The sequence below is a fragment of the Stegostoma tigrinum genome, chromosome 7 (genome assembly GCF_030684315.1).
Source record: "Stegostoma tigrinum isolate sSteTig4 chromosome 7, sSteTig4.hap1, whole genome shotgun sequence".
NCBI lineage: Eukaryota > Metazoa > Chordata > Chondrichthyes > Orectolobiformes > Stegostomatidae > Stegostoma > Stegostoma tigrinum.
The window spans coordinates 4,489,629-4,515,495 of record NC_081360.1 but is presented as its reverse complement, the minus strand read 5'-3'; the positions used below and the strand labels follow the sequence as shown (position 1 = coordinate 4,515,495).

The window sequence follows — 25,867 nt, the reverse complement described above, 5'->3', positions numbered from 1 at the left end:
GTGTCCATGTACACAGATCCTTGAAAGTTGCCACCCAGGTTGACAGGGCTGTTAAGAAGGCATACAGTGTTTTAGCTTTTATTAACAGAGGGATTGAGTTCCGGAACCGAGAGGTTATGGTGAAGCTGTACAAAACTCTGGTGCGACCGCAATTGGAGTGTTGTGTACAGTTCTGGTCACTGCATTATAAGAAGGATATGAAAGCTTTGGAAAGGGTGCAGAAGAGATTTACTAGGATGTTGCCTGGTATGGAGGGAAGGTCTTATGAGGAAAGGCTGAGGGACTTGAGGCTGTTTTCGTTAGAGAGAAGAAGGTTGAGAGGTGACTTAATTGAGACATATAAAATAATCAGAGGGTTAGATAGGGTGGTGATGGCGAGCACGAGGGGGCATAGCTTTAAATTGAGGGGTGAAAGATACAGGACAGATGTCAGAGGTAGTTTCTTTACTCAGAGAGTAGTAAGGGAATGGAACAAGCATATGGACGTACATGGAATAGTGTAGTTTAGATGGGCTTGAGATCGGTATGACAGGTCGGCACATCGAGGGCCGAAGGGCCTGTACTGTGCTGTAATGTTCTATGTTCTATGTAGAAGAAGAAACATATTGTGCGAGATGGACATAGTGGGACGGCATGGTGGCTCAGTGGTTAGCACTGCAGCCTCACAGCACCAGGGACCCAGTTTCAATTCCAGGCTCCGGCAACTGTCTGTGTGGAGTTTGCACATTCCCCCCATGTCTGCATGGGTTTCCTCCAGGTGCTCCGGTTTCCTCCCACAGTCCAAAGATGTGCAGGTTAGGTGGATAAGCCATGCTAAATTGCCCATAGTGTTCAGGGATGTGTGGGAATGAGTCTGGATGGGATGCTTCAAAGGGTGGTGTGGGCTTGTTGGGCCAAAGGGCCTGTTTCCACACTGTAGGGAATCTAATCTAAAAAAAATGCCATGAAAAAGGCAAAGGGGGAAGAAAGGGAATGATACAGTGAAGGAAGGAAACAGGGAGGTTATGAGGAGGAAGAGATTGTCAAGGAATGTGAGGGACATGAGTTGCTGAGTTGCTGTACTGTACTAACCGTGAGATGGAACATTGTCCAGTGCAAGGTTTGACATTGCTGTTTTCAGGAAGGTTGGCAATCAGCTCATTATCACTGGATAGCTTCTTCTTTCTCCATTCTTCATCCTGCCTGGAAAGGAAAATGATTTTGTTTCATGAGATTTTCTAGGACTTTGTCTCTCCAGGTAACTGATGTGCATTCGCAGGCACCAGGCACAAATGTTGGAGAAAGCTTCAATGCCTCAAACTCAAACTGCCTACATGGACCGTAGGGAGCTGGATTTCTTTTCCCTGTCTGGAGGGCCAAACCCAGCCTGCTGCCCTCATAAAGCCCAACTCTGAAAATCAAATCCAATGATATCTCTTTCCAGCACCAGTGGACAGCAAAGGGATAGAGGGAGAAATTGATTTGATCCATGGGGAAAATACAATGGACAGTCCTGGTCCATTTCTCCCAGTGAGGGTAAAAGAAGATTTTACATAGCATGTTACAGTTTGAAGCTGCTTTGCTATGTCTGAGATTTCTGTCATTCAGCTTGATGCCATGAGGCATCAGGAGGGAGGACAGCCAGCAGTTTAGTCCAGAACAGGCAAGGATGAGTCAATGGTGAGGACAGGGGGCGCATTGGAATGGAACAGTGGAAGAGAAATCTAAGACGCAACAGGCTGGGTAGCAGCTATGGAAAAGTGAAGTGGGTACAATTATTGCAGGCAATTAAAGAAGAGTGTCAGTGAAGCCCACATGAGGGGCCATCTCAGGGTATGGTTAGCATAATCCTTCCCGGACTTTGAGTTACCTCCAACATATCAATATCTGCCACTAAGAGTGTTCTTCTCAATGGGCTGGATTTTGAACATCTTTGTGCAGGCAAGCATGGACGAACAATTCCTTGTCTTTGGGAGTCATACCCAAAAAACAGCAATTAACATCTAGATGAGATTCCCGACAGTGTGGAAACAGGCCCTTTGGCCCAACAAGTCCATACCGCCCCTTGGATCATCCCACCCAGACCCATCCCCCTATAACCCACACACCCCTGAACACTACGGGCAATTTAGCATGGCCAAACCACCTAGCCTGCGCACCTTTGGACTGAGGGAAGGAGCCAGAGCACCCAGAAGAAACCCATGCAGACACAGGGAGAATGTGCAAACTCCGCACAGATACCTGAGGCTGGAATCGAACCCGAGTCCCTGGTGATGTGAGACTGCAGTGCTAGCCACTGAGCCACCATGCCATCTATTGTAAGGGGTCTCAGCCAATAGGATTCTTCATGGTATTCTGCTTGGTGGAGAATTGTGGAGAGCCTTGAAACTTTCTCCCTGTAACTCTTCACATTATTCCTTTTCTAATAATGATTCAATCTCTCATGAAGGTCTCAATTCAAATAAACTCCACAACACTCTCAGGCACCATACTCCAGATCATGATCATACTCACTGAATGAAAACATTTCTCGTCATGTTACCATTGCTGCTTCTGATAAAATGCCTTAAATCTGAGCTTTCAGCTTCACTATCCTTCCATTGAGAACAGATTGTCCCTATCCACTCTGTGCTTATAAATGGCTCAACCCAATCATGTCTCTGTCTTCTCTTCAAAGAAGGCAGCCAAAACTTCGTCAATCTGTCTTCAAAACTGAAATTCCTCATTCCTGATACCATTCTCCTCAATCTTGGCTACATTCTCTCTCTAAAGTCTTCAAATCCTTCCTAAAGTGGGGTTCCCAGAGCTAAGTGTGATACTTCAGCTGAGCCTGTACAGGTTTCACATAAACACTGTGCTCTTGTATGCCATGTCTCTATATCAAGATGATAGGATTTATTCGTTGTTGTGTTACTCTTAATGTCTTAGAAACATAAAGACTCAGGTTCCTCTGAGGCAGCACCCCTTTACATTTGGACCCTTAATTAAAGTCTCGCTGCCTCCTTTCTACCAAACTGATTCCTGTTGCACTTCTGTGCATTAAACTCTACTGTGCACATACTGATGCAGTGGGTGAAGAAAGGTGTCAAAGCCCTTACATGAAAAGGGAGATCAGGAACATGATGCTAAGGGATGGATGATCAATGTCAGGGGAATTCCTCAAGCCAATGCCAAGCTAGATACAGTGGGTTGGGGGGGGGAGGGCTTGAGGGAAATAGGACTTTTGGATTGGGGGAGACAGGAATATGAGAGTCAAATGGTAGCTAACTGAAAAGAGAGCCCAAAAGTTTCCATCAGTATGTGAATGCTACATAAGAGTGGCAGCAGTTAGTGGGAAGAACGTGTGATGGAAAGTGAGAGTGACGGGCTACAGTAGAGTCCTTTAATAATTACTTTGTACTTGTGTTTAGTAAGGAAGAGGATGCCGACAGTATCTTAGTGGAGGTGGAGGTGGAGGTGGTCATAGAAGTGGAGAAGGTGAACACTGTCCAGCTGGATGCCTTGGAAAAGAATGGTTAGGTTGCTAGGCTGGCTTCAACCCCAAGTTGCTAAGCAAAATTGAGTGGATAGAACAGACAGGCTGATCATAATGTTCCCAGTCTTCTCTAGATAGGTATCAAAAGATTGTCAAATGGAGAAATTGTGTAGGGACTCTGTCGGTAACTACAAGCTGGTCAGTTTCTCCTCAGCCGTGGATCAAGTTTTAGAAATGGTCATCAGGGAAATATTGAACAGCCTTTCTGACGTATTCCATTTAATAAGGAAAGCCAGTAGAGATTTGTAAAGGTCAGATCATTCTTAAAAATCTAAATTTTCTGAAGAATATGAGTCAAGTTGATAAAGGCAAATTGACCAAGACTGTCCACATGGATTTTGGCTAAGTCCCATTATAAAAGGCTGGTTAAGGCTCAGTGATCAGGAGGGTCTGTACTAACTTGGATAAGTACAAATTGCCTTAAAAATGCAGAAAACCAGGGTAACTGGCTAGTAGACTGGACAATAGTGGACTCTAATATTCTCCATGAGTCAGTGCAAGGATCACTGTTTTTGATATTTGAATGCAGTGTCAAAATTAGTCATTCATACTAAACAAGGATGTATTTCTAACAGTTATGATGATATTATACAACTCAATAGGCCAGGGACAGGCTAGCTGAAAAGTAGGATATGGACTTTCACACAGAAAAGTGTTAAATAGTGCATTTTGGCTGAGGGGATAGGGTAAGTGATACAGATTGAATAACACAGTTCTATAAGTGTGGAGGGCCAGAGAAGCACTTTGATAATGACAGAACACATTGTGTGAGAGGAGTTAGTGAAGGTCCTGGGCACGATTAAACAGATATTCAACAAAAGGCCAGCAAGTTGTACTAAACTTCAATAAAGCTCTGGTTCACCAACAGCTTGGTTATTATGTCCTGTTCTGGTCATTACACTTTAGGAAGGATGTGAGGGTTTTCGAGACAATACAAAGATTCACCAAAATAGTCTGAGGGATCAGACAGCTTAGCTACAAGGCTAGAAGGTGGGATATATTCAATTCCTTTCCACTTTGTGGGCAGAACCTTTGACCTCAGTGCCCAAGTTGCACTCTTTCTGATGACTGAACACAAAGAGATTGGAGGTTGGCATTGACATAGACTGTCAATGGGCCGTGTAATTGGTTTCCTACCTGAAAGTGATGAGGTTGGAGTAAATTGCAGGCCAGAGAAGAAGGCAGAGCAGCACTTGCCATGTGTTGGTGTCAACAGAGAGCTCACCCCACCAGATCTTAGTCAGCAGTGCCTGCAGGAGAAGGCAAAGGAAGGCAAGTATGAATGGTATGTGTTTGGAGCAAAATGCAATCTCATACAAAAGTGCTTCATGCTCTGCCATACTTATGTGACCTCTGTGAAGAGGAACTCATGTTGCAGACAGTCACTTCACTACAAATTCTATATTTGGACCAAACTGCTGTCTTATGATCACAGAACAAGGATATAAACAATGGTCCACTGCCAGCTGGCAATGCTTTTCTGCAACACGGAATGAAGGCATCACTGGCTAGGCCAGCATTTATTTCCATCCCTGTGGACAGATAAGAGTCAACCACATTGCTGTGGGTCTGAAGTCATTGGTCAGTGAATACGGCAGTTTCCTTTCATAAAGGGCATTGGTGAACCAGACATGTTTTTTCTGACAATAACAGTGGTCATCATTGAATCTTAATTCAAGATTTTCAGGATTTGAACCCCAGAATCTAGAGCATTATCTGGATCTCTGGATTAACAGTCCAGCAATAATACCATTAGGCTATCCCCTCCCCTTTGTTTCCATTTGCCCCCTCTGTTTGGTGTAAAAAAATTCTATGGTACAATTCTTGGGAACAATTTATCCCTGGTGCCTTGGCCAAGATTCATGCCTAATCAGCAATACGAAAACAATGGATGCTGCACATTGTTGCTCATGGGTTCTTGCTGATTACAGGCCTGGGTCTAATTTATCCCACAGTACAACAAGAATGACACCACCACTGTCTCTGGGGCTCCCTTGTCTGCTATACATTCCTCCAGCCCCACCACACCCGGTACTTTTCCCTGCAAACGCAGGAAGTGCTACACCTGTCCCTACACATCCCCCCTCACCCCCAGTGTTCCCATTGTGGCCTCCTCTACATTGGAGAAACCAAGCGGAGGCTTGGGGGCCACTTTGCAGAACACCTACGCTTGGTTCGCATTAAACAACTGCACCTCCCACTCACGAACCATTTCAACTCCCCCTCCCATTCCTCAGACGACATGTCCATCCTGGGCCTCCTGGAGTGCCACAACGATGCCACCCAAAGGTTGCAGGAACAGCACCTCATATTCCGCTTGGGAACCCTGCAGCCCAACGGATTTCAGAAGCTTCAAAATTTCCTCTCCCCCTACTGCATCCCAAAACCCAGCCCTGCTTGTCCCTGCCTCCCTAACCTGTCTTCTTCCCACCTCTCCCCTCCTCCCACCTCAAGCCCCACCCCAATTACCTACCTACTAGACTCATCCTGTCCCCTTGACCTGTCCGTCCTCCATGGACTGACCTATCTCCTCCCTAACTCCCCACCTACACTCGCCTTTACTGGCTCCATCCCTGCCTCTTTGACCTGTCTGTCTCCCCTCCACCTGTCTTCTCTATCCATCTTCGATCCACCTCCTCGTCTCTCCCTATTTATTTTGGAACCCCCTTCCCCTTCCCCATTTCTGAAGAAAGGTCTAGGCCTGAAACGACAGCCTTCCTGTTCTTCTGATGCTGCTTGGTCTGCTGTGTTCATCCAGTTCTACACCTAGGTTCTAGGGCCAGCATCTGCAGTTCCTACTATCTCTTCCAAGTATTTCATTGGTTGTAAGGCATTTTCTGATATCTGGTGGTTGTTGAAAGTGCTATGTAAATGCAAGCTCTGAGCGAAAGGAGATGTGAGGGAGAGTGGAAGTTTAGATGAAATTACATTGGGCTGGAAAGTGAAAATGGTTGTAAAATAAGAGGAGGTAATTCAGTTAACCCAGAGATCCATATAATGCACTGGAAAATGAGGAATCCAGTTAATCCCACTCCCTGCTCAGCCCTCAAGCACCTCAGCCCAGTTACCAATTTCCCAAATCAGACTGGAGTCAGACCTGAACACCTCCAAGTGCCATGAACTTCTGGCTTTCAGCTTCTAATGCCAGACGCAAGCAAGTTGTATTCCCCCAGGTACTTGATACCCGAATTAGCAACTTCTGTGCTCGCTTGGTGTGTTTCCTGTAACACTCTGTGAATAACCCTTTTATTAAAGAGACAACAATTAAAATTAAGACACAGAAATAGTAAATCAGATTATAGTTATGAGAGAGTATTAAACCATGTCAATAGTGTTTCACAGTGAATGGCCATGCTGGACCCTTTAAAGCTGGACAGTCTGCACTGCACTGCACAATTTGAACTGACATTTTTATATTCTTTTTTTGAAAAATCTACCCTCAGAATGTAACTGGCACCAGAAAGCCAACATGTACTGTCCATCAGCAGTTGTGCTGAGGAGAGGCTGGTTGGATTTTTTTTGTTGAGCCATTGATAATCATTTTGTTATAGCTCTCAGAGGTCGAATAACACTCCAGAACATGTCTGCAGGAGGTACCCTTGGTAGTGTCCTAAGCCCGACCATCTTTAGCTGCTTCATTCAATGATCTTCCTTCCATCATAAGTGGAAGTGGGATTGTTCACTAATGGTTACACAATGTTCAGCACAATTCACGACTCCTTGAATGATGAAGCGGTCCATGTCCAAATGCCGCAAGATCTGGACAGTATCCAGGCTCAGACTGACAAGTGACAAACAACACTTACTCCACACAAATGCCAAGCAATAACATTTCCAGCAAATGAGAATCTAACAATCAATCCTTACCATTCAATCACCACTATCAACAACATTGGGACTTCCTTTAACAAGAAATTGAACTTAAATGACCATATAAATACAAAAGCTTCAAGAGCAGATTCAGAGGCTATGAATCTTCCATTGAATAACTAACCTGCTGACTCTACAAAGTCTGTCCACCATCTATAAGGCACAAGTCACAAATTTGTTAGAATATTCCTCACTTGCCTAGATGAGTGCACTCAAGAGGCTTGGTACCATTCAGGCCATAGCAGCCCATTAGATTGGCATCATATCAATCCATCAACACTCAGATCCTTCACTATCAGTGGCAGCAGTGTGAACTATCTAACAAGATGCAATGCAGGAATTCACCAAAGATCACTAGACAGCATCTTCCAGACCCATGACTACTTCCATCTAGAAGGACAAACGCAGCAGATGCATGGCAACATCACCACCTCCAAGTTCCCCTCCAAGCTACTCACCAGCCTGACTTGGAACTATATCAACATTCCTTCAGTGTCACTGTGTCAAAATACTGGATTTCCTCCCTAATGACATTATGGGTCTACCTGCAGTACATGGACTGCAGCAGTTGAAGAAGGCAGTTCAACACACTTTCTCAAGGGTAACTGGGGATGGGTAATAAATGCTTGTCCAGAGACCAACATTCACATCCCATGACTTGAATCTCAACACTAATTCTGAAATCTTGTCTCCTATATCTCCTACCATTAGACCAGCATTCTTTTTATGGTCTTTTATTCTGGTGAATTCAACATCTCTCCATATTTTGATTGACACAGGAACACACACCATGCCATTGTACCAAACAACATCCCCCAATTCCCCATCAATTGGTAAAGAAGGTTTTATAGAGTCTACAGTTACAGCCCATTGAGTCTGCACCAACCTTCCAAAGACCATCCAGACTCAGCCCTGCACCCTATCTCCATAACCGAATATTTACTATAGCTAATCTACCTAGCTTGTGCATCTTTGGATGCTATGGGTAATTTAGCATGGCCAAGCCACTTAACCTGCATATCTTTGGGCTGTGGAAGTAGACCAGAGAACCTGGCAGAAACAAACACAGACACAGAGAGAATGTGCAAACTCCACACAGAGAATTACCCAAGGAGAAGAACCAGTGTCTGTGGCACTGTGATGCAGCAGTACTAACTACTGAGCCTCAGTGCTGCTCTTCTTTCCTTCAACTCTTAGATTTAATCATTCTATGATTCTTTCATATTATCCAAGGAAGGAGCACAAAAATAAAACATCTAGAGTGGAGGAAACTGTGCCTTGTGTGGCCAGATTCTACATGGAATGTGCTCAGAAGCCATGAGTAGCCTTCCCTCATGACAGATATCCAAACCACCCTAGGTTCCAGCCTACCGACAGCTCGATCCTCATATTCCTGGGCCAGTTCTCCCATTTCCTCAGAAAGGTCTGTATCATTCTCCTCACAGGACATTTTCTTCAGGATCTTACAGGCAACCAGTGAAGCATCAATGCTGTCCATTGCCTGGCAAAAACACAACAGTGATCTTTAGGAGACAAATCAAAATTGTTCCATCGATAAAAACAGCCATGCAGTTTTCTTTACCAACACAGGGTGATCTCTGTGGTGAAGATCAGGCCATGGACATTAATCTCTCATGGACTAGTCATGCTCTGTTCCTGTAATGTTGGCTAATGTTTGGTAGAAATACCCTATGATGGATGGGACCAAGGGCTAAAGTTAGAAACAGCCCAAGAGATATGATCTCCTACTGCTCAGGGAAGGTGAAAGAGACAGTCAAGGCTTTGGAAGGTTGCTGGAGCTGGTCATCTGTCCATCCTGTCACTGCAGCTGGAGCGAGGAAAGCGGAGGAATTCTGGGACAAAATCTTCTCCTTTCCTTCTTCTTCCCCACGTTATTGGCTTCAATAAACATATCTGGCCAGTGACAACATCAGCATCTCTAATTGCCCTTGAACTGAGCAGCTTTTTAGGGCCATTTCAGAGAGCATTTCAGCATTGATTCCATTACTCTGGTCTGGAGTCATCTGTAAACATGGAGGCAATGGTCTAGTGGTATTATCATTAAACCACTAATCTAGAGACTCAGTTAATGTCTTGGGGACTGTGGTTCAAATCCTGCTATGGCTGATGGTGGAACTTGAGTCAGTAAAAATCTGGAATTTGGAGTTTTAAATCATAGTCTTAAATCAATCTTAAGCCAGTCCACTATTCTGATCTTCAGGAAGGGTCAGGGTCTATAGGTAAGAAAATGACAGAACGTGGGAGGAGTGAAGATAGTTCTTAAAAGCTGGAACCTGAATGTTGTGTTTCTTGTTGGAATGGTCCGTACCTGCACCCAAAAAATTGATGCCAGATCTTTGCGTTTCTGCAAAATGGCCCAGATGAAAAGGTCACGCTCTGGATTCTCAACTTCCTGCTCACAGATCCCACTTTCCTGGGAGTAGGTTTGCTGCATCTCCTGGGGACTTGATGGCAGGATCTAGAAACAAAACAATAAAAGCTTTGTAGCAGATTCAAGGTTCATCTGCATCTTCCAAAAGAATGCCCATCACAACAGAACTTGAGGAATATCTGGAATAGGAACAGAAGGAAGCCACTCAGCCCTTTGAGGCAGCTCCAGGATTCAAAGTGTGATTATAGCTAATCCTCTGTCTCAACTCTACTTTTGTTGTCCACACCCTTCCCCATTTCCTTGATTCTCTTAGAGGCAGAAAAAGAGTCCCTATCCTTGTCTTAGATACATTCAACAATGGAGCAAATGGAGTGTAATGCAGGAACGTACATGGTTGCTAATTTTAACGAGAAGAATTAAGAAACAAAGCAAAATGGTGAGAGTTTGTAGCGCTCTGAGATGCAGAGAGATTTGGGTGTCCTAGTGATTGAATGATAGAAGGTTAGAATGCAGGTACAGCAAGTAATCAGAAAAATTAAAATGGTTTATTGTGAGGAGAGTCAAATACCAGAGTAAGGAGGTTATGTCTCAGTTACATAGGACATTGGTGAGATTGCATCTGCTGTACTGTTGTCACTGTACTTAAAAAATGATGCTTATGCAATGGAAGCAGCTCAAAGAAAATTTACTAGATTAATGCCTGGAAGGAGTGGATTACCTTATGACGAAAGGCTAGGCAGGCTAGGCATGTACCATTTGGCATTTAGTAGAGTCAGAAGTGACGTAATTGAAACATATAAGATCAAATTGAATTTGAACGGGTGAATGTGGAAATGGTATTTCCAGTTTTCAGAGATACTAGAACTAGGGGTTATTGTTTTAAAATTATGGGGTGTCTATTTAAAACAGAGATGTTGGAACTCTTTCTCTCTCAGAGAGTTGAGAATCTTTGAAATTTCCTTCCTGAAAAATGGGTGGAAGCAGAATCTTTAAATATTGTTAAGGTACAGGTAGACAGATTTTTAATTACCAATGTAATGAAAGTTTATTGGGGATGTGCAGGAATACAGAGTTGAGGTTAAAGTCATAACAGCCACAATCATATTGAATGGTGGAAGAACCTTGAAGGGCTGACTGGCCTGCTGTTGCTGTTTGTTTGTATGTAGCATTGACAATCTTCAGGGTTGGGAACACCAAATATTCATAAACCTCAAAGAGAATAAATTTGTCCTTGTTCCTGAATTATCAGTATTTTTACCCTGATGTACCCCAGTATTCTAAATTCCCCAGCCACAGGGAAAGAACCACTCAGTGACTACTCTGTTACTCCTCAATAGAATCTGGAATCCTTCAATGGAATCACTTCTCATTCCTCTAAACTCCAGAGAAAACCAATCTATTTTACTCACTTCCATCTCAGAACTATCCCCTCATCTCAGGAAACAATCTAGTGAACCCTCGCTGTATCATCTCTCATGGAAGTCTCTCCTTCCTTAAAAATGAAACCAAACCCACATGCGGTATTCCTGATGTGGCCCAATCAAAACCCCACACGTTTGTAGCAAGACTTCTTTAATTCTGTACTCCATCCTCTTTGACTAAAGGCCAACATGTTATTTGCTTTCCCAACCTGTACATGTATTATGATTATGTCCCTTGGATGAATACACCCCTTGAGGCCTTTTGAATATCAATATTCTGAAGTTTCATACTTTTTCAAATAGAACCTGCTTTTCTGTTCTTTCAGCTAAACTGAATAACCTCCCACCCTTGCAAAATTTTATGTTATCTTCCAAGGTGTTCACAGAGTTAACCAGTTCATATCTTTGTGCAGTCTGTGTGTTCCTTGCAGCTTCCATTCCTATCTAGCTTTGTGTTATTAGCCATTACAACTCCGGTTGTCTTCAGCTAACATTGATGTGACTGGTTGAGGCCCCAGCATTGACCAGTGCAGAAGTCGACAATAATTACAGCATCAAGTTCTGAACACATCACTTTTTCAGTGCTTGCACAGATCATCATGTACTATCAAGGTGTCTTGGTGTACCATTTCACCATTGACAGAAGTTTAGTGACCTTTCCCATTAATTTGAGTAGTTCATAGAATTAAAACAATGAAGCTATTTTGCACATTTGGTCAGTATGGATTCTTTGAAAGAGATTAGTCCCATTTCTCACTAGGCTTTCCAGGAAACTATGGCATTATACTATTTTACAGGCTGTTAAATAGTGAGAAGTTCTGGCACTTCCTAATATGATATTGAACAGATGCCGTCAAAATGGCTGGAAAAGGTCAGTCAGCACCAATCCAAAGAAGAGCTGAATTCTTGCTGAACACTGAAGCAATAATTATAACTAAATCAATAACTGTAACATGATCTACTCACTCTCACACTGTTGCTTGTAGGAGCATCCAATCCCAACTCTACATTCACTCTCCAGAGTAATTAATCAAAGTTCTTCACTCCTCCCCCAAAATAACCAATTCCAACTCTTTACACACTCCCCTAAGTAATTAATCCCTAATCTTCACTTAGGCTCCTGAATAACCAATACCTAGCTCCTCAACATATATAACTACAAACCTACTCCTCACTATAACAAGATCACACTATCTTGAATCCCCTCATACTCTACTCTCAGATCACAATGTCTCCATTCCGCTCAGCATCTATTCCCAGGCCACAGTCTTCAGGATTCCCTCATTATCTATACCCAGATCATGGTCTCCTGGTTCCCCTCAGTGTGAGCCTATTCAATAATGGGCCTCTCTGCTAAGCCATGGCATTTGCCCCATGTCACTGCAGCATGGTGACCTAGTCCAAGCCTGAATTGGAATGCAATGAACCAATGGTCTCAGCCATTCATACACTTGCGAGCAAATTTTAATGATCAAACAGACAGTGCTGTGCTGGGAATCCCCTCTTGGTTCAGATGTCACAAACACTTTTGTCAGTTTTCAACTTAACAATCTCTGGCCTCCTACAAAACTACTGAGAGAACTGCAGATGCCAGAAATCTGAAACAATAATTGGAATTCCTGGAAAATCTCAGTAAGTCTGGCACCATGTGTGGAGAGAAATCAGAGTTAATGCTTTGCATCCAGTGAAGGGCTCTGAAGAAGGGTCACTAGACCCCAAATATTAACTCTGATTCCACTCTACAGATGCTCCAGACTTGCTGAGTTTCTCTGGCTATTTCTGTTTTTGCCTTAAGTTTCCAGTATCCAGAGTTCTTTGTTTTATTTTGACAGATGAAATTGTGGCTTGTTTAGATAAGGTGGTCAAAGAAAAACTGTTCCCATTGGATGATGGTACAAGGGCGAGGGAAAACAACTAAAGTCTTTACCAGGAGGTAGGATGGGATTCAAGGAGGCAATTGAGACGTGTAAGGAACGACCTTTGACCTGCAACACTGCCAATGAGGAGAACTGAAGTGGAGATGATGAATGGCTTTTAAATAAAAAATGGATTGCTCTCGTAATCCAATGTGATTCTCATGGGCTCAGTGGCCTCTATTTGTGCTATGCTGACTCTGTGTTGCTGACTTTAGTCCTGAATTGAGGAGTTTAAATCCTGTCCCTGGCATTAAGCAGTAGTTTCTGTTCCTCTGATTTCACTTGGAGAACCAAGCTCCCAATCCAATTGTGCCTTTACTCCTGGCGAGTTGCCAATCTCGGCAATGAATCATTTAGTGGCAGAAAGGTAGAAGGAAAGGCTCTTCTCTGATAAGGGTTAGGGGTTTGGGCTTCATGGCATCCTAATTCCAGATATTTATTGAATGAGAATCCTGTGGGAAGCCCTATAACTGTCATTGTTCAATCTATTACTCAATCTGACTGGGTTCAACGACAGTACTGTAAGGGCCTTACTTCAATGTCAGTTCAGCTGCATCCAGAAACAGTCAGTTCTGTCTGCTGGGTCCATGACAGATCCAGTATAAATACAAACAGCACCTTGTCCTGGAGCACCTTGTTATCCTGCATACTCCAATAATTGACATGAATTGGTAAAGATTGAAGGGAGAATTGATGATGCTGACTTGGCTTGTGAGCCTTAGCATTTGGACTGATTGTGACTCAAGTATGATGTAAAGAAGGCATTTGGTATGCTTGTCTTTTTTGGCCAGTACATGGAGTTTTGGATTTGGGAGGTCTTGTTGCAGCTGTACAGTACATTGGTTAAGCCGCTATTGGAATACTGTGTTCAATTCTGGTCTCCCTGTTATAGGAAGGATGTTGTGAAACTTGAAAGGGTTCAGAAAAGATTTACAAGGATGTTACCAGGCTTGGAGGGTTTGAGCTATAGAGAGGGGCTGAAGAGACTGGGGCTATTTTCCCTGGACTGTCAGAGGCTGAGGGGTGACCTTATAAAGGTTTATAAAATCACATGGGGCATGGATAGAATGAATAGACCAGCTCTTTTCCCTGGGGTATAGGGTATAGTTTTAAGGTGAGAGGGAAAAGATTTAAAAGGGATCTAAGGGGCAACATGTTCACAGAGGGCATGGTGCATGTATGGAATGAGCTGGCATAGGAAGTGATGGAGCATGGTACAATTACAACACTTAAAAGGCATCTGGATGGGAATATGAATAGGAAAGGTTTAGAAGGATATGGGTCAAATGCTGACAAATGGAACTAGTTTAATTTAGCTTATCTCGTTGGCAAGAATGAGTTGGGCCAAAGGGTCTGTTGACTTGCTATATATCTCTTTGACCCTAAGTACGTGTTATTGTTTGAAGAATTTGAGCTGTGCAACTGCCTTGGCTCTCACTCCTGCACTTGCTGCTACACCTGTCTAGTTGGGACTTGTCCAGTTTGAATTATGTTGTTGGTGATGAAAGGAAACACATTTCATGCTCACATTTGTTCCCATGGATGTTCACTTTACCATACAGAATGTGGATGTGAGCCAGTCTCGCTGCTCGTTTGTACCAATGAGTGAGCAGGAATGTTTCCATGGTGATATGAGGGATTACATGCATTGCTACTTATGGATGCCAGTGTTCTGACTAGCTTTCTAACAGGAGGGAGAAATGGAGCTGAACCAGTGAGCAACACTCTACACCCTACACGGTGGCTCAGTGGTTAGCACTGCAGCCTCACAGCGGCAGGGACCTGGGTCAATTCCAGCCTCATGTGACTGTCTGTGTGGAGTTTGCACATTCTCCCCGTGTCTGCGTGGGTTTCCTCCGGGTGCTCCAGTTTCCTCCCACAGTCCACAGATGTGCAGGCTAGGTGGATTGGCCATGCTAAATTGCCCATAGTGTTCAGGGGTGAGTGGGTTATAGGGGGATGGGTCTGGGTGGGATTCTTCAAGGGGTAGTGTGGGCTTGTTGGACCGAAGGGCCTGTTTCCACACTGTAGGGAATCTAATCTCTGATCATCCTCTACCCTTTGAGGCATTCTGTCTGCTGTTTGGCTATCAGTGAACCCTTTTCACCATTCCTGGTGAAGAGATTTGACAATTGCAGTGGGGCTGGGGGTCGCCCCGAAGCAGCTTTGGGATTGACGGGCTTGTCATGACTTTCCTCCCCATTCCTCTTTCAAAAATCCCTGTTTTAGTCAAGGTTTGCAACTGAAGTTCCAGTTTCTCTTGTCAGCCCTGTTTAGCCTCATTTCATTGCTCAGGCCCATCCTGAATTGCATAAATTGCAGCTAAGCATCAACCACATTGTTGTGAGTCTGGATCATATGTATGCCAGACTACGTAAGGAAAGCAATTTCCTTCCTTAAAGGACTTTGGCAAACCAGATGGGTTTTTCAGACAATTGGCAATGGTTTCATAGTCATCCTAATTCTAGATTTTTATTGAATGAGAATCCTATGGGAAGCCCTACAACTGTCATTTTTCAAACTATTACTCTGTGGGTCAGGGTTCAACCACAATTCTCACTTCTAAGGGCCTCACTTCAAAGTCAGCCCAGTTGCATCCGAAACAATCAGCTCCTACTGCTGTGTCTATGACAGCCAACATCAAAACAAACAGTGCTCACATTGTGGAAGTGTTTGATTGGACAGTATAGAGGAAATGTTACTTGGTATATAATCCCAAACTGTCCCTACTGCACCTTGTTTAACAGCTACAGTTTCGAAGAAGCTTTACTTTGTATCTAACCGCATGCTGCGCTTGTCCTAGATGTGTTGGTGGGAACAGTGTAAAGGAAGCTTATCTCTGCATCTAACCCTGTCCTGATTACATTTGACGGGGACAGTAGAGAGGGAGCTTTATTCTGTATCTAACCCTTTGTTGACCCTGCCCTGGGAGTAACAAAAACAAAAGTTGCTGAAAAAACTCGGCACCTGTGGAAAGAAGTCAAATTTTGTGTTTTGGGTCCAATGACCATTCCTAAGAGGTCTACTCTAAAAGAGTAGAAAAGAGCTTTACTCTGTTTCTAACCCTGGGTTAGACTTGTCCTGGAAATTTCAATGGGGATAGTTTCACTTTCTGTTTAAAAGAGCAGACAGAGCTCAAATTTCAGGTTAAAAGAGTCGGGGGAGTTTTACTTTGTATCCAACCCTGTTCTGTACATATCCTGGGAGTGTTTGATGGAAACAGTGTTGAGGAAACTTTACTCTGTCTAACCATGACAATGTTCCTGTCCTGGATGTGTTTGATGGGGACAGTATATAGGTAGATTTACAGAATCATAGAATCCCTACAGTTTTGAAATAGGTCCTTCAGCCCAACAAGTCCACTCTAACCCTTGGAGCATCCCACCCAGCCCTTCCCCCTAGAACCCAACTAAGCTACGCATCCCTGAACACTACAGGCAATTTCTCATGGCCAATCCGCCTAACCTGCACATCTTTGGACTGTGGGCGGAAACTGAAGCACCTGGAGGAAACCCAAGCAGACACAGTGAAAATGTGCAAACTCCACACAGGCAGTCACCCGAGAGTGGAATCGAACTTGGCTCCCTGGCACTATGAGGCAGCAGTGCTTACCATTGATCCACCGTGCTGCTCACAGTTACTCACGCCGTTACCTACAGTTTGAAAGAGTACATAGAACATAGAACAGTACAGCATAGTACAGGCCCTTCGGCCCGCCATGTTGTGCCAAACTTTCACCCTACACTTAATGTCTATCTAACCTCAACCCCAACTTCACATTATCATCCACATGCCAATCTAATAGCCACTTAAATGCTCCTAATGAGGCCAATTCTACTACACGCTCCAGCAATGCATTCCACGCCCCTACCGCCAAAGAACCTATCTCTGACTTCTCCCTGATATCAACCTTCACTTACTTTAAAACTATACCCCCTCGTAATAGCTACCTCCACCCTAGGAAAAAGCCTCTGGCTGTTCACTCTATCTATACCTCTGATCATTTTGTACACCTCTATCAAGTCACCTCTCATCCTTTGTTGTTCTAAAGAGAAAAGCCCTAGTTCTCTCAAACTTTCCTCATAAGACATTCCTTCCATTCCAGGCAACATCCTGGTAAATCTCCTCTGCACCTTTTCCAATGCTTCCACATCCTTCTTGTAATGAGGTGACCAGAACTGGACACAATACTCCAGATGTGGCCGAACCAGGCTTTTGTATAGCTGGACCATAATTTCAGGGCTCTTGAACTCATCAACTCAACCATGGGGTGGCACGGTGGCTCAGTGGTTAGCACGACAGACCCAAGTTAGATTCCAGCCTCGGGGACTGTCTGTGTGGAGTTTGCACGTTCTCCCCATGTCTGCGTGAGTTCCCTCCGGGTGCTCCAGTTTCCTCCCACAGTCCAAAGATGTGCAGGCTAGGTGGATTGGCCATGCTAAATTGCCGGTAGTCTTCAGGCATGTGTGGGTTATAGGGGAATGGGTCTGGGTGGGACGCTTCAAGGGGCGGTGTGGACTTGTTGGGCCAAAGGGCCTGTTTCCACACTGTAGGGAATCTAGTCTAACCGCTCTATTAATGGAAGCTAACACACCATACACCTTCTTAATAACTCTATCCACCCGGGTGGCAGCTTTCAGGGAACTATGGGCTTGAACCCCAAAATCCCTCTGCTCCTCCACACTGCCAAGAATCTTTGCGTTAACCCTGTATTCTGCTTTCAAGTTTGTCCTTCCAAAATGAATCACCTCACACTTTTCAGTGTTAAACTCCATCTGACACTTCTAAGCCCAGCTCTGCATCCTATCAATGTCCCTTTGTAACCTAGAACTGCCCTCCGCACTATCCACAACTCGACCCACCTTTGTATCATCCGCAAAGTTACTAATCCACCCTTCCACTTCTACATCCAAATCATTTACAAAAATCACAAATAGAAGAGGACTGAGAACAGGTCCTTGTGATACCCCACTCGTAACTGAGCACCATGTTGAATACTTTCTATCCACTACCACACTCTTTCTTTTAAGGGTCAGCCAACTCTGAATCCAATCTGCCACATTTCCCCCTATTCCATGCATCCTTACTTTCTGCATGATCCTACCATGGGGAACCTTATCAAACGTCTTAGTTAAATCCATGTATACCACATCCACTGTTCTACCTTCATCCACATGTTTGGTCACCTCTTCAAAGAATTCAATAAGGTTTGTGAGGCATGATCTACCCCTCACAAATCCATGCTGACTATCACAAATCAAACTGTGCCTTTCCAAGTGTCCATAAATCCTATCTCTCAGAGCCCTTTCCAATAATTTGCCCACCACTGAAATAAGACTAACTGGCCTGTAATTTCTGGGGCTATCCCTATTCCCTTTTTTGAACAAGGGAATGACTTCTGCCACTCTCCAATCCTCTGGCATTGTAACAGTGGACAATGAGGATGAAAAGGTCATCGCCAAAGGCCTTGCGATCTCTTCCCTCGCTTCTCATAGAATCCTTGGATAAATCCCATCAGGCCCGGGGGAATTATCTATCTTCAAGTTCCTCAAAATGCCTAGTACATCTTCCTTACTAACATCCACCTCCTCTAGTCTCGTAATAGCTACCTCCACCCCAGGAAAAAGTCTCTGGGCTGCCCACTCTATCTATACCTCTGATCATTTTGTACAACACTATCAAGTCACACTGCCTGTTTCACACTGCCCTCCCCGACAACTAGGTCCCTCTCAGTTATGAATACTGAAGAAAAGTATTCATTAAGGGCCTTGAAGAAGATTACCCTATACCTAACATCCTTTGGAGTGGTTCCAATCCCTGGGAGTTAAATTACTTACATTTATTTTTATTGCCGTGTTGTTGACCTTCTTTCTCTCCTGTACATCCTTCAGTTTTCTGTAGAGTGGTTCGGTGAATTCACCTAGAAGCTCCTGTAGGACCATGGAGACATGGTGGAGATGGACATTCCTCTTGCTGTCTGTTGTATCAGTGACATGAGGATGTTTTCCCCCTTGCACCACTTTCTGTAGCTTCTTGTGCAGGAGAGTGTAGGGCGGGATGTTGTTGTAAAGTCGCATGAGGATTTCTGGTGTGAGGAATTCCTGCAGATTCACCCCTTTCTCCTGGAATAGTTCTACAAAGCCAGGCTTGTCACTGACAAGAGCTGCGAACATGGCTTGGTGGAGATGGTAGGACTGGCGTTCAGAGAAACAAATGATTTACTGGGTTGAGTGAAGAATAGTCAATGCACTTTTGTTGAAGGACTTCTCTCAGTAACCTGCTCCAGTTCTGCATTCAAACATCTACTGTTCCACTAAGCAAGTTACCACAAAATTGTAAATAAAAACCAAGAGAACTGCAGATGCTGTAAATCAGGAACAAAAACAAAGTTGCTAGAAAAGCTCAGCACATCTGGAAGTACCTGTGAAGGAGAAGACAGAGTTCATGCTTCGAGTCTGATAACCCTTCCTCAGGCCCTTCCTGAAGGATCACCGGACCTGAAATGTTAACTCTGTTATCTCTTTCACAGATGCTGCCAGACTTGCTGAGCTTTCCAAGCAATTTTGTTTTTGTTATTGTAGAATTGTTATGGTGCAGAAGGATGTTGATTAGGCATCGTGACTGCACTGTTTATTTTCTCAACTGCTAATCTCCTGCCATTTCTCCATATCCCTGCACACTGTTTATACACACACACATATATAAAGTGTGCCATCGTGTTCTTAGAGCATAGAACATAGAACAATACAGCACGGAACAGGCCCTTCGGCCCTCGATGTTGTGCTGACCTGTGAACTAATCTAGGCCCCTCCCCCTAAACTATCCCATCATTATCCATATGCTTATCCAAGGGGAAACAAAACAAACTTAAAAATTGGAAGTGGAAATTGAGGCCCTCCCAGTGGGATGGTTAGTGGCAGCAGGGATTTTAATCACTAGGAGGGAAGGGAATTGGATCCTGCCACCACCACTTCATCTAAATTAATGCACCCATGTTCAGTACTTCCCACTCCCCAAACCCCCATAACCTACCAGACCCCTCACATGACTAATTCATGCCCACCATGGCTGGTCCAGGTCTAGTAGTGGACAAAGGGGCGCACCATGTAGGAAAACACCACAAGTGAAATGTGCTCAGATTTACAATTGTGCCCTTGGGTGTAGGGTGGAGACTAAGTTGCTCAAAGGTCCTCAGCAGCTGATTGGTGACCAAGCATCAGAAGACTGGGTGAGTTGAACAGGCTGTCCCCTCCCACATATTCAACTCCCCATATGGTAGCACAGTGGATACCTCTCTTCATAAGACATTCTCATTATCAACCTAATGAACCTTCTCTGGTCTCTTCCAATGGCCATGTACCTTTTGTTCTTTTTTGTTAGAAACAACCTATTTTTCCTAATCAACCTAGTCAGAAATGTTTTTACACACATCTGGAGCAGGTGGGACTTGGGCCCAGGTTCTCTGTGACAGGGGTAGGGATGCTACCCCACTGCACCACAAGAAGACTCAAGAAAACCTGCATCATCTTTGGCTTTGGAGAGGGTGCAGAAAAAGTTCACCAAGATGTTGCCTGGATTCGAGGGTATGAGCTATACGGAGAGGCTGAACAAACCAGAGGTGTCTATTCTGGAGCAGAAGAGGCTGAGGGGAGACCTGATAGAAGTTTATAAAACTATGAGAGGCACAGGTAAGGTTGACAGTCAGAATATTTTTCCCTGAGTTGAAATGTCTAATGCTGGAAGCATGCATTTAAGAGGGGGAATCTTTAAAAGAGATGTGAGAGGCAAATTTTGTTTCCACAGGAAGTGGTAGGTGCTTGGAACACACTGCCAGGGTCGTGGTGGAGGCAGATACAATAGGGGCATATTAAGCGGCATTTAGATAAGCACATTGTAGCTTCTAAAACACAGATTGATTGCTAACTTGGCCAAACAGCAAGGGTGGTGGGTGCATTAGCCAAGTGAAACTCTGAAATCACAAAACCTACACACCAGACACAGTGCAAGGACAGCAACCAGGTGGTAATGATATTAGTATAATACAAAAGGCGTCAGTTATCCTGAACAGACATATCCCCAGCAACTTATCACTAAATGAAGGAGGGGTCAGACAGAAAGGCACCAAGTGCTTGCTGCTACGCAAAGAAACTAACAGTAGTATGCCGTTGAAATGATTGACTCTGTTTCAAACTATTAAGCTTATGTCCCTGATTGGGCAGAACTGTTGAAAGTCCCAGAAAGTCTTCTCAAAGGTATAAAAGCAGGGTTCACCAGCAGACTGTTAGAATTGGCTGAGGCCTTCGGAGGACACCAACATGGCAAGAAACAGAGAATAGTTGACCATTGAGAGAGAGAGAGCAACTGCATAAATATACAAGAGACTCAGGAAATATCGTAACCTTAAGAGGGCAAATAGGATTAGAAACGGTACATTTAGTATTGAAGGTTGTAATTTTGTTCCTAATAAAGTTGGGACTGTTTTTTCAATGATACTGGTGTGTATTTGTATTGATTTGACCACTTTGGTATTGTTTAAGGAGGAAAAAAACAACAACATGAATAAGCAAGGAGTGGAAGGATACGGACCATAGGCAGGCAAAAGAGATTAGCTGAAGAGCCTGTTCCTGTGCTGTACTGTTCATTGTTCTATGCCATGAATAGGATTTGAACACGTGGAGAGATCCTGTTGGATTTCAAGCCCAACACCTTGACAGGTTGTTCACAGTAGTCCAGCTGTGGTCTCACCACTGCCTTGTATAGTTCAGCAAAATCTCTGTATTTTTATGCAAGAACAGAAGTCGCTGGAGAAACTTAGCAGGACTGGCAGCATCTGCACAGAGAGAAAGCAGAAAGAAAATGTTTTAAGTCCAGTGACGCTTCTTCAGAGCTAACTCTGCTTCTGGTCTAGATGCACAGAATCAGCTGAAATCGGCAGGTTTGATAGTATCTAGACGAAAAGCAGAGTTAGCATTTCTAATCCAGTATGGCTGATCTTCAGAGCCGCTCGAAAGAAGAGTCACTGGACTTAAAACATTTTCTCTCTGCTTTCTCTCTGTGCAGATGATGCCAGGCCTGCAAAGTTTCTCCAGAAACTCCAAGCATCGACATTTCTTTGTTTGATTTTACTCCCTACTTTTATATTATTGATAATAAGGGGCGGCACGGTGGCTCAGTGATTAGCACTGCAGCCTCACAGCTCCAGGGTTCGATTCCAGCCTCAGGCAACTGTCTGTGTAGAGTTTGCACATTCTCCCCGTGTCTGTGTGTGTTTCCTCCAGGTGCTCTGGTTTCCTCCCACAGTCCAAAGATGTGCGGGCTAGGTGGATTGGCCATGCTAAACTGCCTGTAGTGGTCAGGGGTGTGTGGGCTATAGGAGGATGGGTCTGGGTGGGATGCTTCAAGGGGCAGTGTGGACTTGTTGGGCTAAAGGGCCTGTTCCCACACTGTAGGGAATCTAATCTAATCTAATGGATGCCTGTCTCTGGGAAAAGTTCAATGCCAATCTCACTGGTGCCAAGTGGGGCATAGTGCCTGTTTGGTCCCAGTGTCAGGTCCTCAACGGCAAGAAATTCTCAATCCTGTCACATTTTCATTACTGAGTGAATGAGGTTGCCAGGGATGACAAACTGTGCATTGCTTGAGAGTATTATCATATAATGGTTGGCATTTTGGTTTACGTTCTGGCCACTTCATATAAGGCCAAAAGAAAGCATTTTTCTGTCCTTGCTATTGATTTGGCAGCTCATGGTGAGGGATTTGCAAGAAAGATGAAAGTTAACCTGAAATAAATCATGAATATGAATAAATCATGAATATTTTTCAACAGTATTCACTCTAGAAAATGACAATGTTGTTGAGGAGAATACTGAGATACAGGCTACTAGACTAGGTGGGATTGAGGTTCACAAGGAAGAGGTATTAGAAATCCTTCAGAGGGTGAAGATAGATAAGTCCCCTGGGCCAGATGGGATTTATTCTTGGATCCTCTGGGAAGCCAGGGGGGAGATTGCCGAGCCTTTGGCATTGATCTTTAACTCGTCATTGTCTACAGGAATAGTGCCAGACGACTGGAGGATAGCAAATCTGGTTCCCCTGTTCAAGAAGGGCAGTAGAGACAACCCTGGTAATTATAGACCAGTGAGCCTTACCTCAGTTGTTGGTAAAGTATTGGAAAAGGTTATAAGGGATAGGATTTATAATCATCTAGAAAAGAATAAATTGATTAGGGATAGTCAGCACGGTTTTGTGAAGGGAAGGTCATGCCTCACAAACTTTATTGAGTTCTTTGAGAAGGTGACCAAACAGGTAGATGAGAGTAAACCAGTTGATGTGGTGTATATGGATTTCAGCAAGGCGTTCGATAAGGTTCCCCACAATAGGCTATTGTACAGAATGCGGAGGAATGGAATTGTGGGAGATATAGCAGTTTGGATCGGAACTTGGCTTGCTGAAAGAAGACAGAGGGTGGTAGTTGATGGGAAATGTTCAATCTGGACATCAGTTACTAGTGGTGTACCGCAAAGGTCGGTGTTGGGTCCACTGCTGTTTGTCATTTTTATAAATGACCTGGATGAGGGCGTAGAAGGATGGGTTAGTAAATTTGCAGATGACACTAAGGTTGGTGGAGTTGTGGACAGTGATGAAGGATGCTGTAGGTTGCAGAAAGACATAGATAAGCTGCAGAGCTGGGCTGAGAGGTGGCAAATGGAGTTTAATGCAGACAAGTGTGAGGTGATGCACTTTGGTAGGAGTAACCAGAAGGCAATGTACAGGGCTAATGGTAAGATTCTTAGTAGTATAGATGAGCAGAGAGATCTCGGTGTCCATGTACACAGATCCTTGAAAGTTGCCACCCAGGTTGACAGGGCTGTTAAGAAGGCATACAGTGTTTTAGCTTTTATTAATAGAGGGATCGAGTTCCGGAACCAAGAGGTTATGGTGAAGCTGTACAAAACTCTGGTGTGGCCGCACTTGGAATATTGTGTACAGTTCTGGTCACCGCATTTTAAGAGGGATGTGGAAGCTTTGGAAGGGGTGCAGAGGAGATTTACTAGGATGTTGCCTGGTATGGAGGGAAGGTCTTACGAGGAAAGGCTGAGGGACTTGAGGCTGTTTTCATTAGAGAGAAGAAGGTTGAGAGGTGACTTAATTTAAACATATGAAATAATCAGAGGGTTAGATAGGGTGGATAGGGAGAGCCTTTTTCCTAGGATGGTGACGGCGAGCACGAGGGGGCATAGCTTTAACTTGAGGGGTGAAAGATATCGGACAGATGTCAGAGGTAGTTTCTTTACTCAGAGAGTAGTAAGGGAATGGAATGCTTTGCCTGCAACGGTAGTAGATTCGTCAACTTTAGGTACATTTAAGTCATCATTGGATAAGCATATGGACGTACATGGAATAGTGTACTTTAGATGGGCTTGAGACTGGTATGACAGGTCGGCACAACATCGAGGGCCGAAGGGCCTGTACTGTGCTGTAATGTTCTCTGAATATTGCACAAAGCACACTGTGACTCACCTTCCAATGTTTGTCATCGGTAAAAATGTTGCTTTTGGCAATATCCACTCTGTCCCAGGCCACCGCCAGCTTCAGTTGGTGATCCAGGTTCTCCTGGCCTTTGTGTCCACAGGAACTAGATGCTGCGATGCCAGACAGAAGAGAAACAGTTCATTTTTAATGTATGTGACTGATGCAATGCAAGCAGACTGTGCTGCGGTGCTAATGTCACTGAGATAATAATGTAGAACACTAAGATTAGATTCTGGAAATAAAACAAAGAAGCACAACAAACATCAAAACAAAAACAGGAATTGCTGGAGAAACTCAGCAAGCCTGTCAAGATCTGTGAAGAGAGAAAGTAAAGTTATTGTTTTGAGCCCAGTGACCTTCCTACAGAAACTCAGCAGATCTGGCAGCATCTGTGAAGAGAGAAGCTGAAGAGAGCTTCATCTCTGATGAAGGGTCTAGGCCCGAAACGTCAGCTTTTGTGCTCCTGAGATGCTGCTTGGCCTGTTGTGTTCATCCAGCTTCACACTTTGTTATCTTGGATTCTCCAGCATCTGCAGTTCCCATTATCTTGGATACAACAGGCTTGGTTCCTGTTCTGGCCAGTCTACCATATGAGACCTTGTCAAAATGCTTGCTAAGGGGCATCTAGCCTGTTGTCTCTCTGTTCTCACTTAGGGCTGTATCAGGAGCCCAAGATTAAGGCCCAGCACGAAAATGCCAGATAATCCAGCCCCTACCATTCTGATATTCCAAACCTACCTTTCAGCAAGGCCTCCAGAATAGCAACATCCAACTCATCATTCCTTGATTTCTCTGCTCGGTAAACAGTCAGCTGGTCCCGCATCCGAACAATGTCCTGGATCTGAGGAGTGACGACAAGCAGCCATTTACTCATTTGACAGCTATATTCATCAGTAACACACATATATCTACCTCGATCCTGGCAGCTCAAAGGGAAACCCAGTTGAAGGGACAGAGGTTTGCAGTACAGCTCAGAGAGGAGACACATTGGCAAAAGAAGGAGAGTGTAGAACCAGACAGCATAATGTCAGAATAAGAGGTCACATATTTAAGACAAAGGTAAAGAATGGTCTGTGGAAGTGTTATTGGAGCCAAGACATGAACTCTGATTTCTCTTCATAGATGCTGCCAGACCTGGTGAGCTTTCCCAGCAATTTCTGTTTATTTTTTCTCTGATTTCCAGCATGTGCAATTCTTTCAGTTTTTATGAGGAAGACTTTCT

At 44.1% G+C, this 25,867-nt stretch overlaps 1 protein-coding gene across 12 annotated transcripts in view; it reads right to left on the bottom strand.

The window, feature by feature from the left end:
• The window catches only part of trpm2 (transient receptor potential cation channel, subfamily M, member 2), a 230,666-nt gene that overhangs the window by 111,528 nt on the left and 93,271 nt on the right, over window positions 1–25,867 (bottom strand). For 11 of the 12 annotated variants that reach the window (XM_059647003.1, XM_059647008.1, XM_059647009.1 and 8 more), the window contains 8 exons: window positions 25,384–25,486; window positions 24,634–24,755; window positions 18,951–19,307; window positions 9,714–9,863; window positions 8,756–8,885; window positions 6,612–6,757; window positions 4,652–4,764; window positions 1,072–1,182 (listed from right to left, as the gene is read on the bottom strand). In XM_059647003.1, the coding sequence (XP_059502986.1) occupies window positions 1,072–1,182; window positions 4,652–4,764; window positions 6,612–6,757; window positions 8,756–8,885; window positions 9,714–9,863; window positions 18,951–19,307; window positions 24,634–24,755; window positions 25,384–25,486 (1,232 nt within the window). The remainder of the gene's footprint in view (window positions 1–1,071; window positions 1,183–4,651; window positions 4,765–6,611; window positions 6,758–8,755; window positions 8,886–9,713; window positions 9,864–18,950; window positions 19,308–24,633; window positions 24,756–25,383; window positions 25,487–25,867) is intronic. The other variant, XM_059647012.1, reaches the window with a different exon arrangement.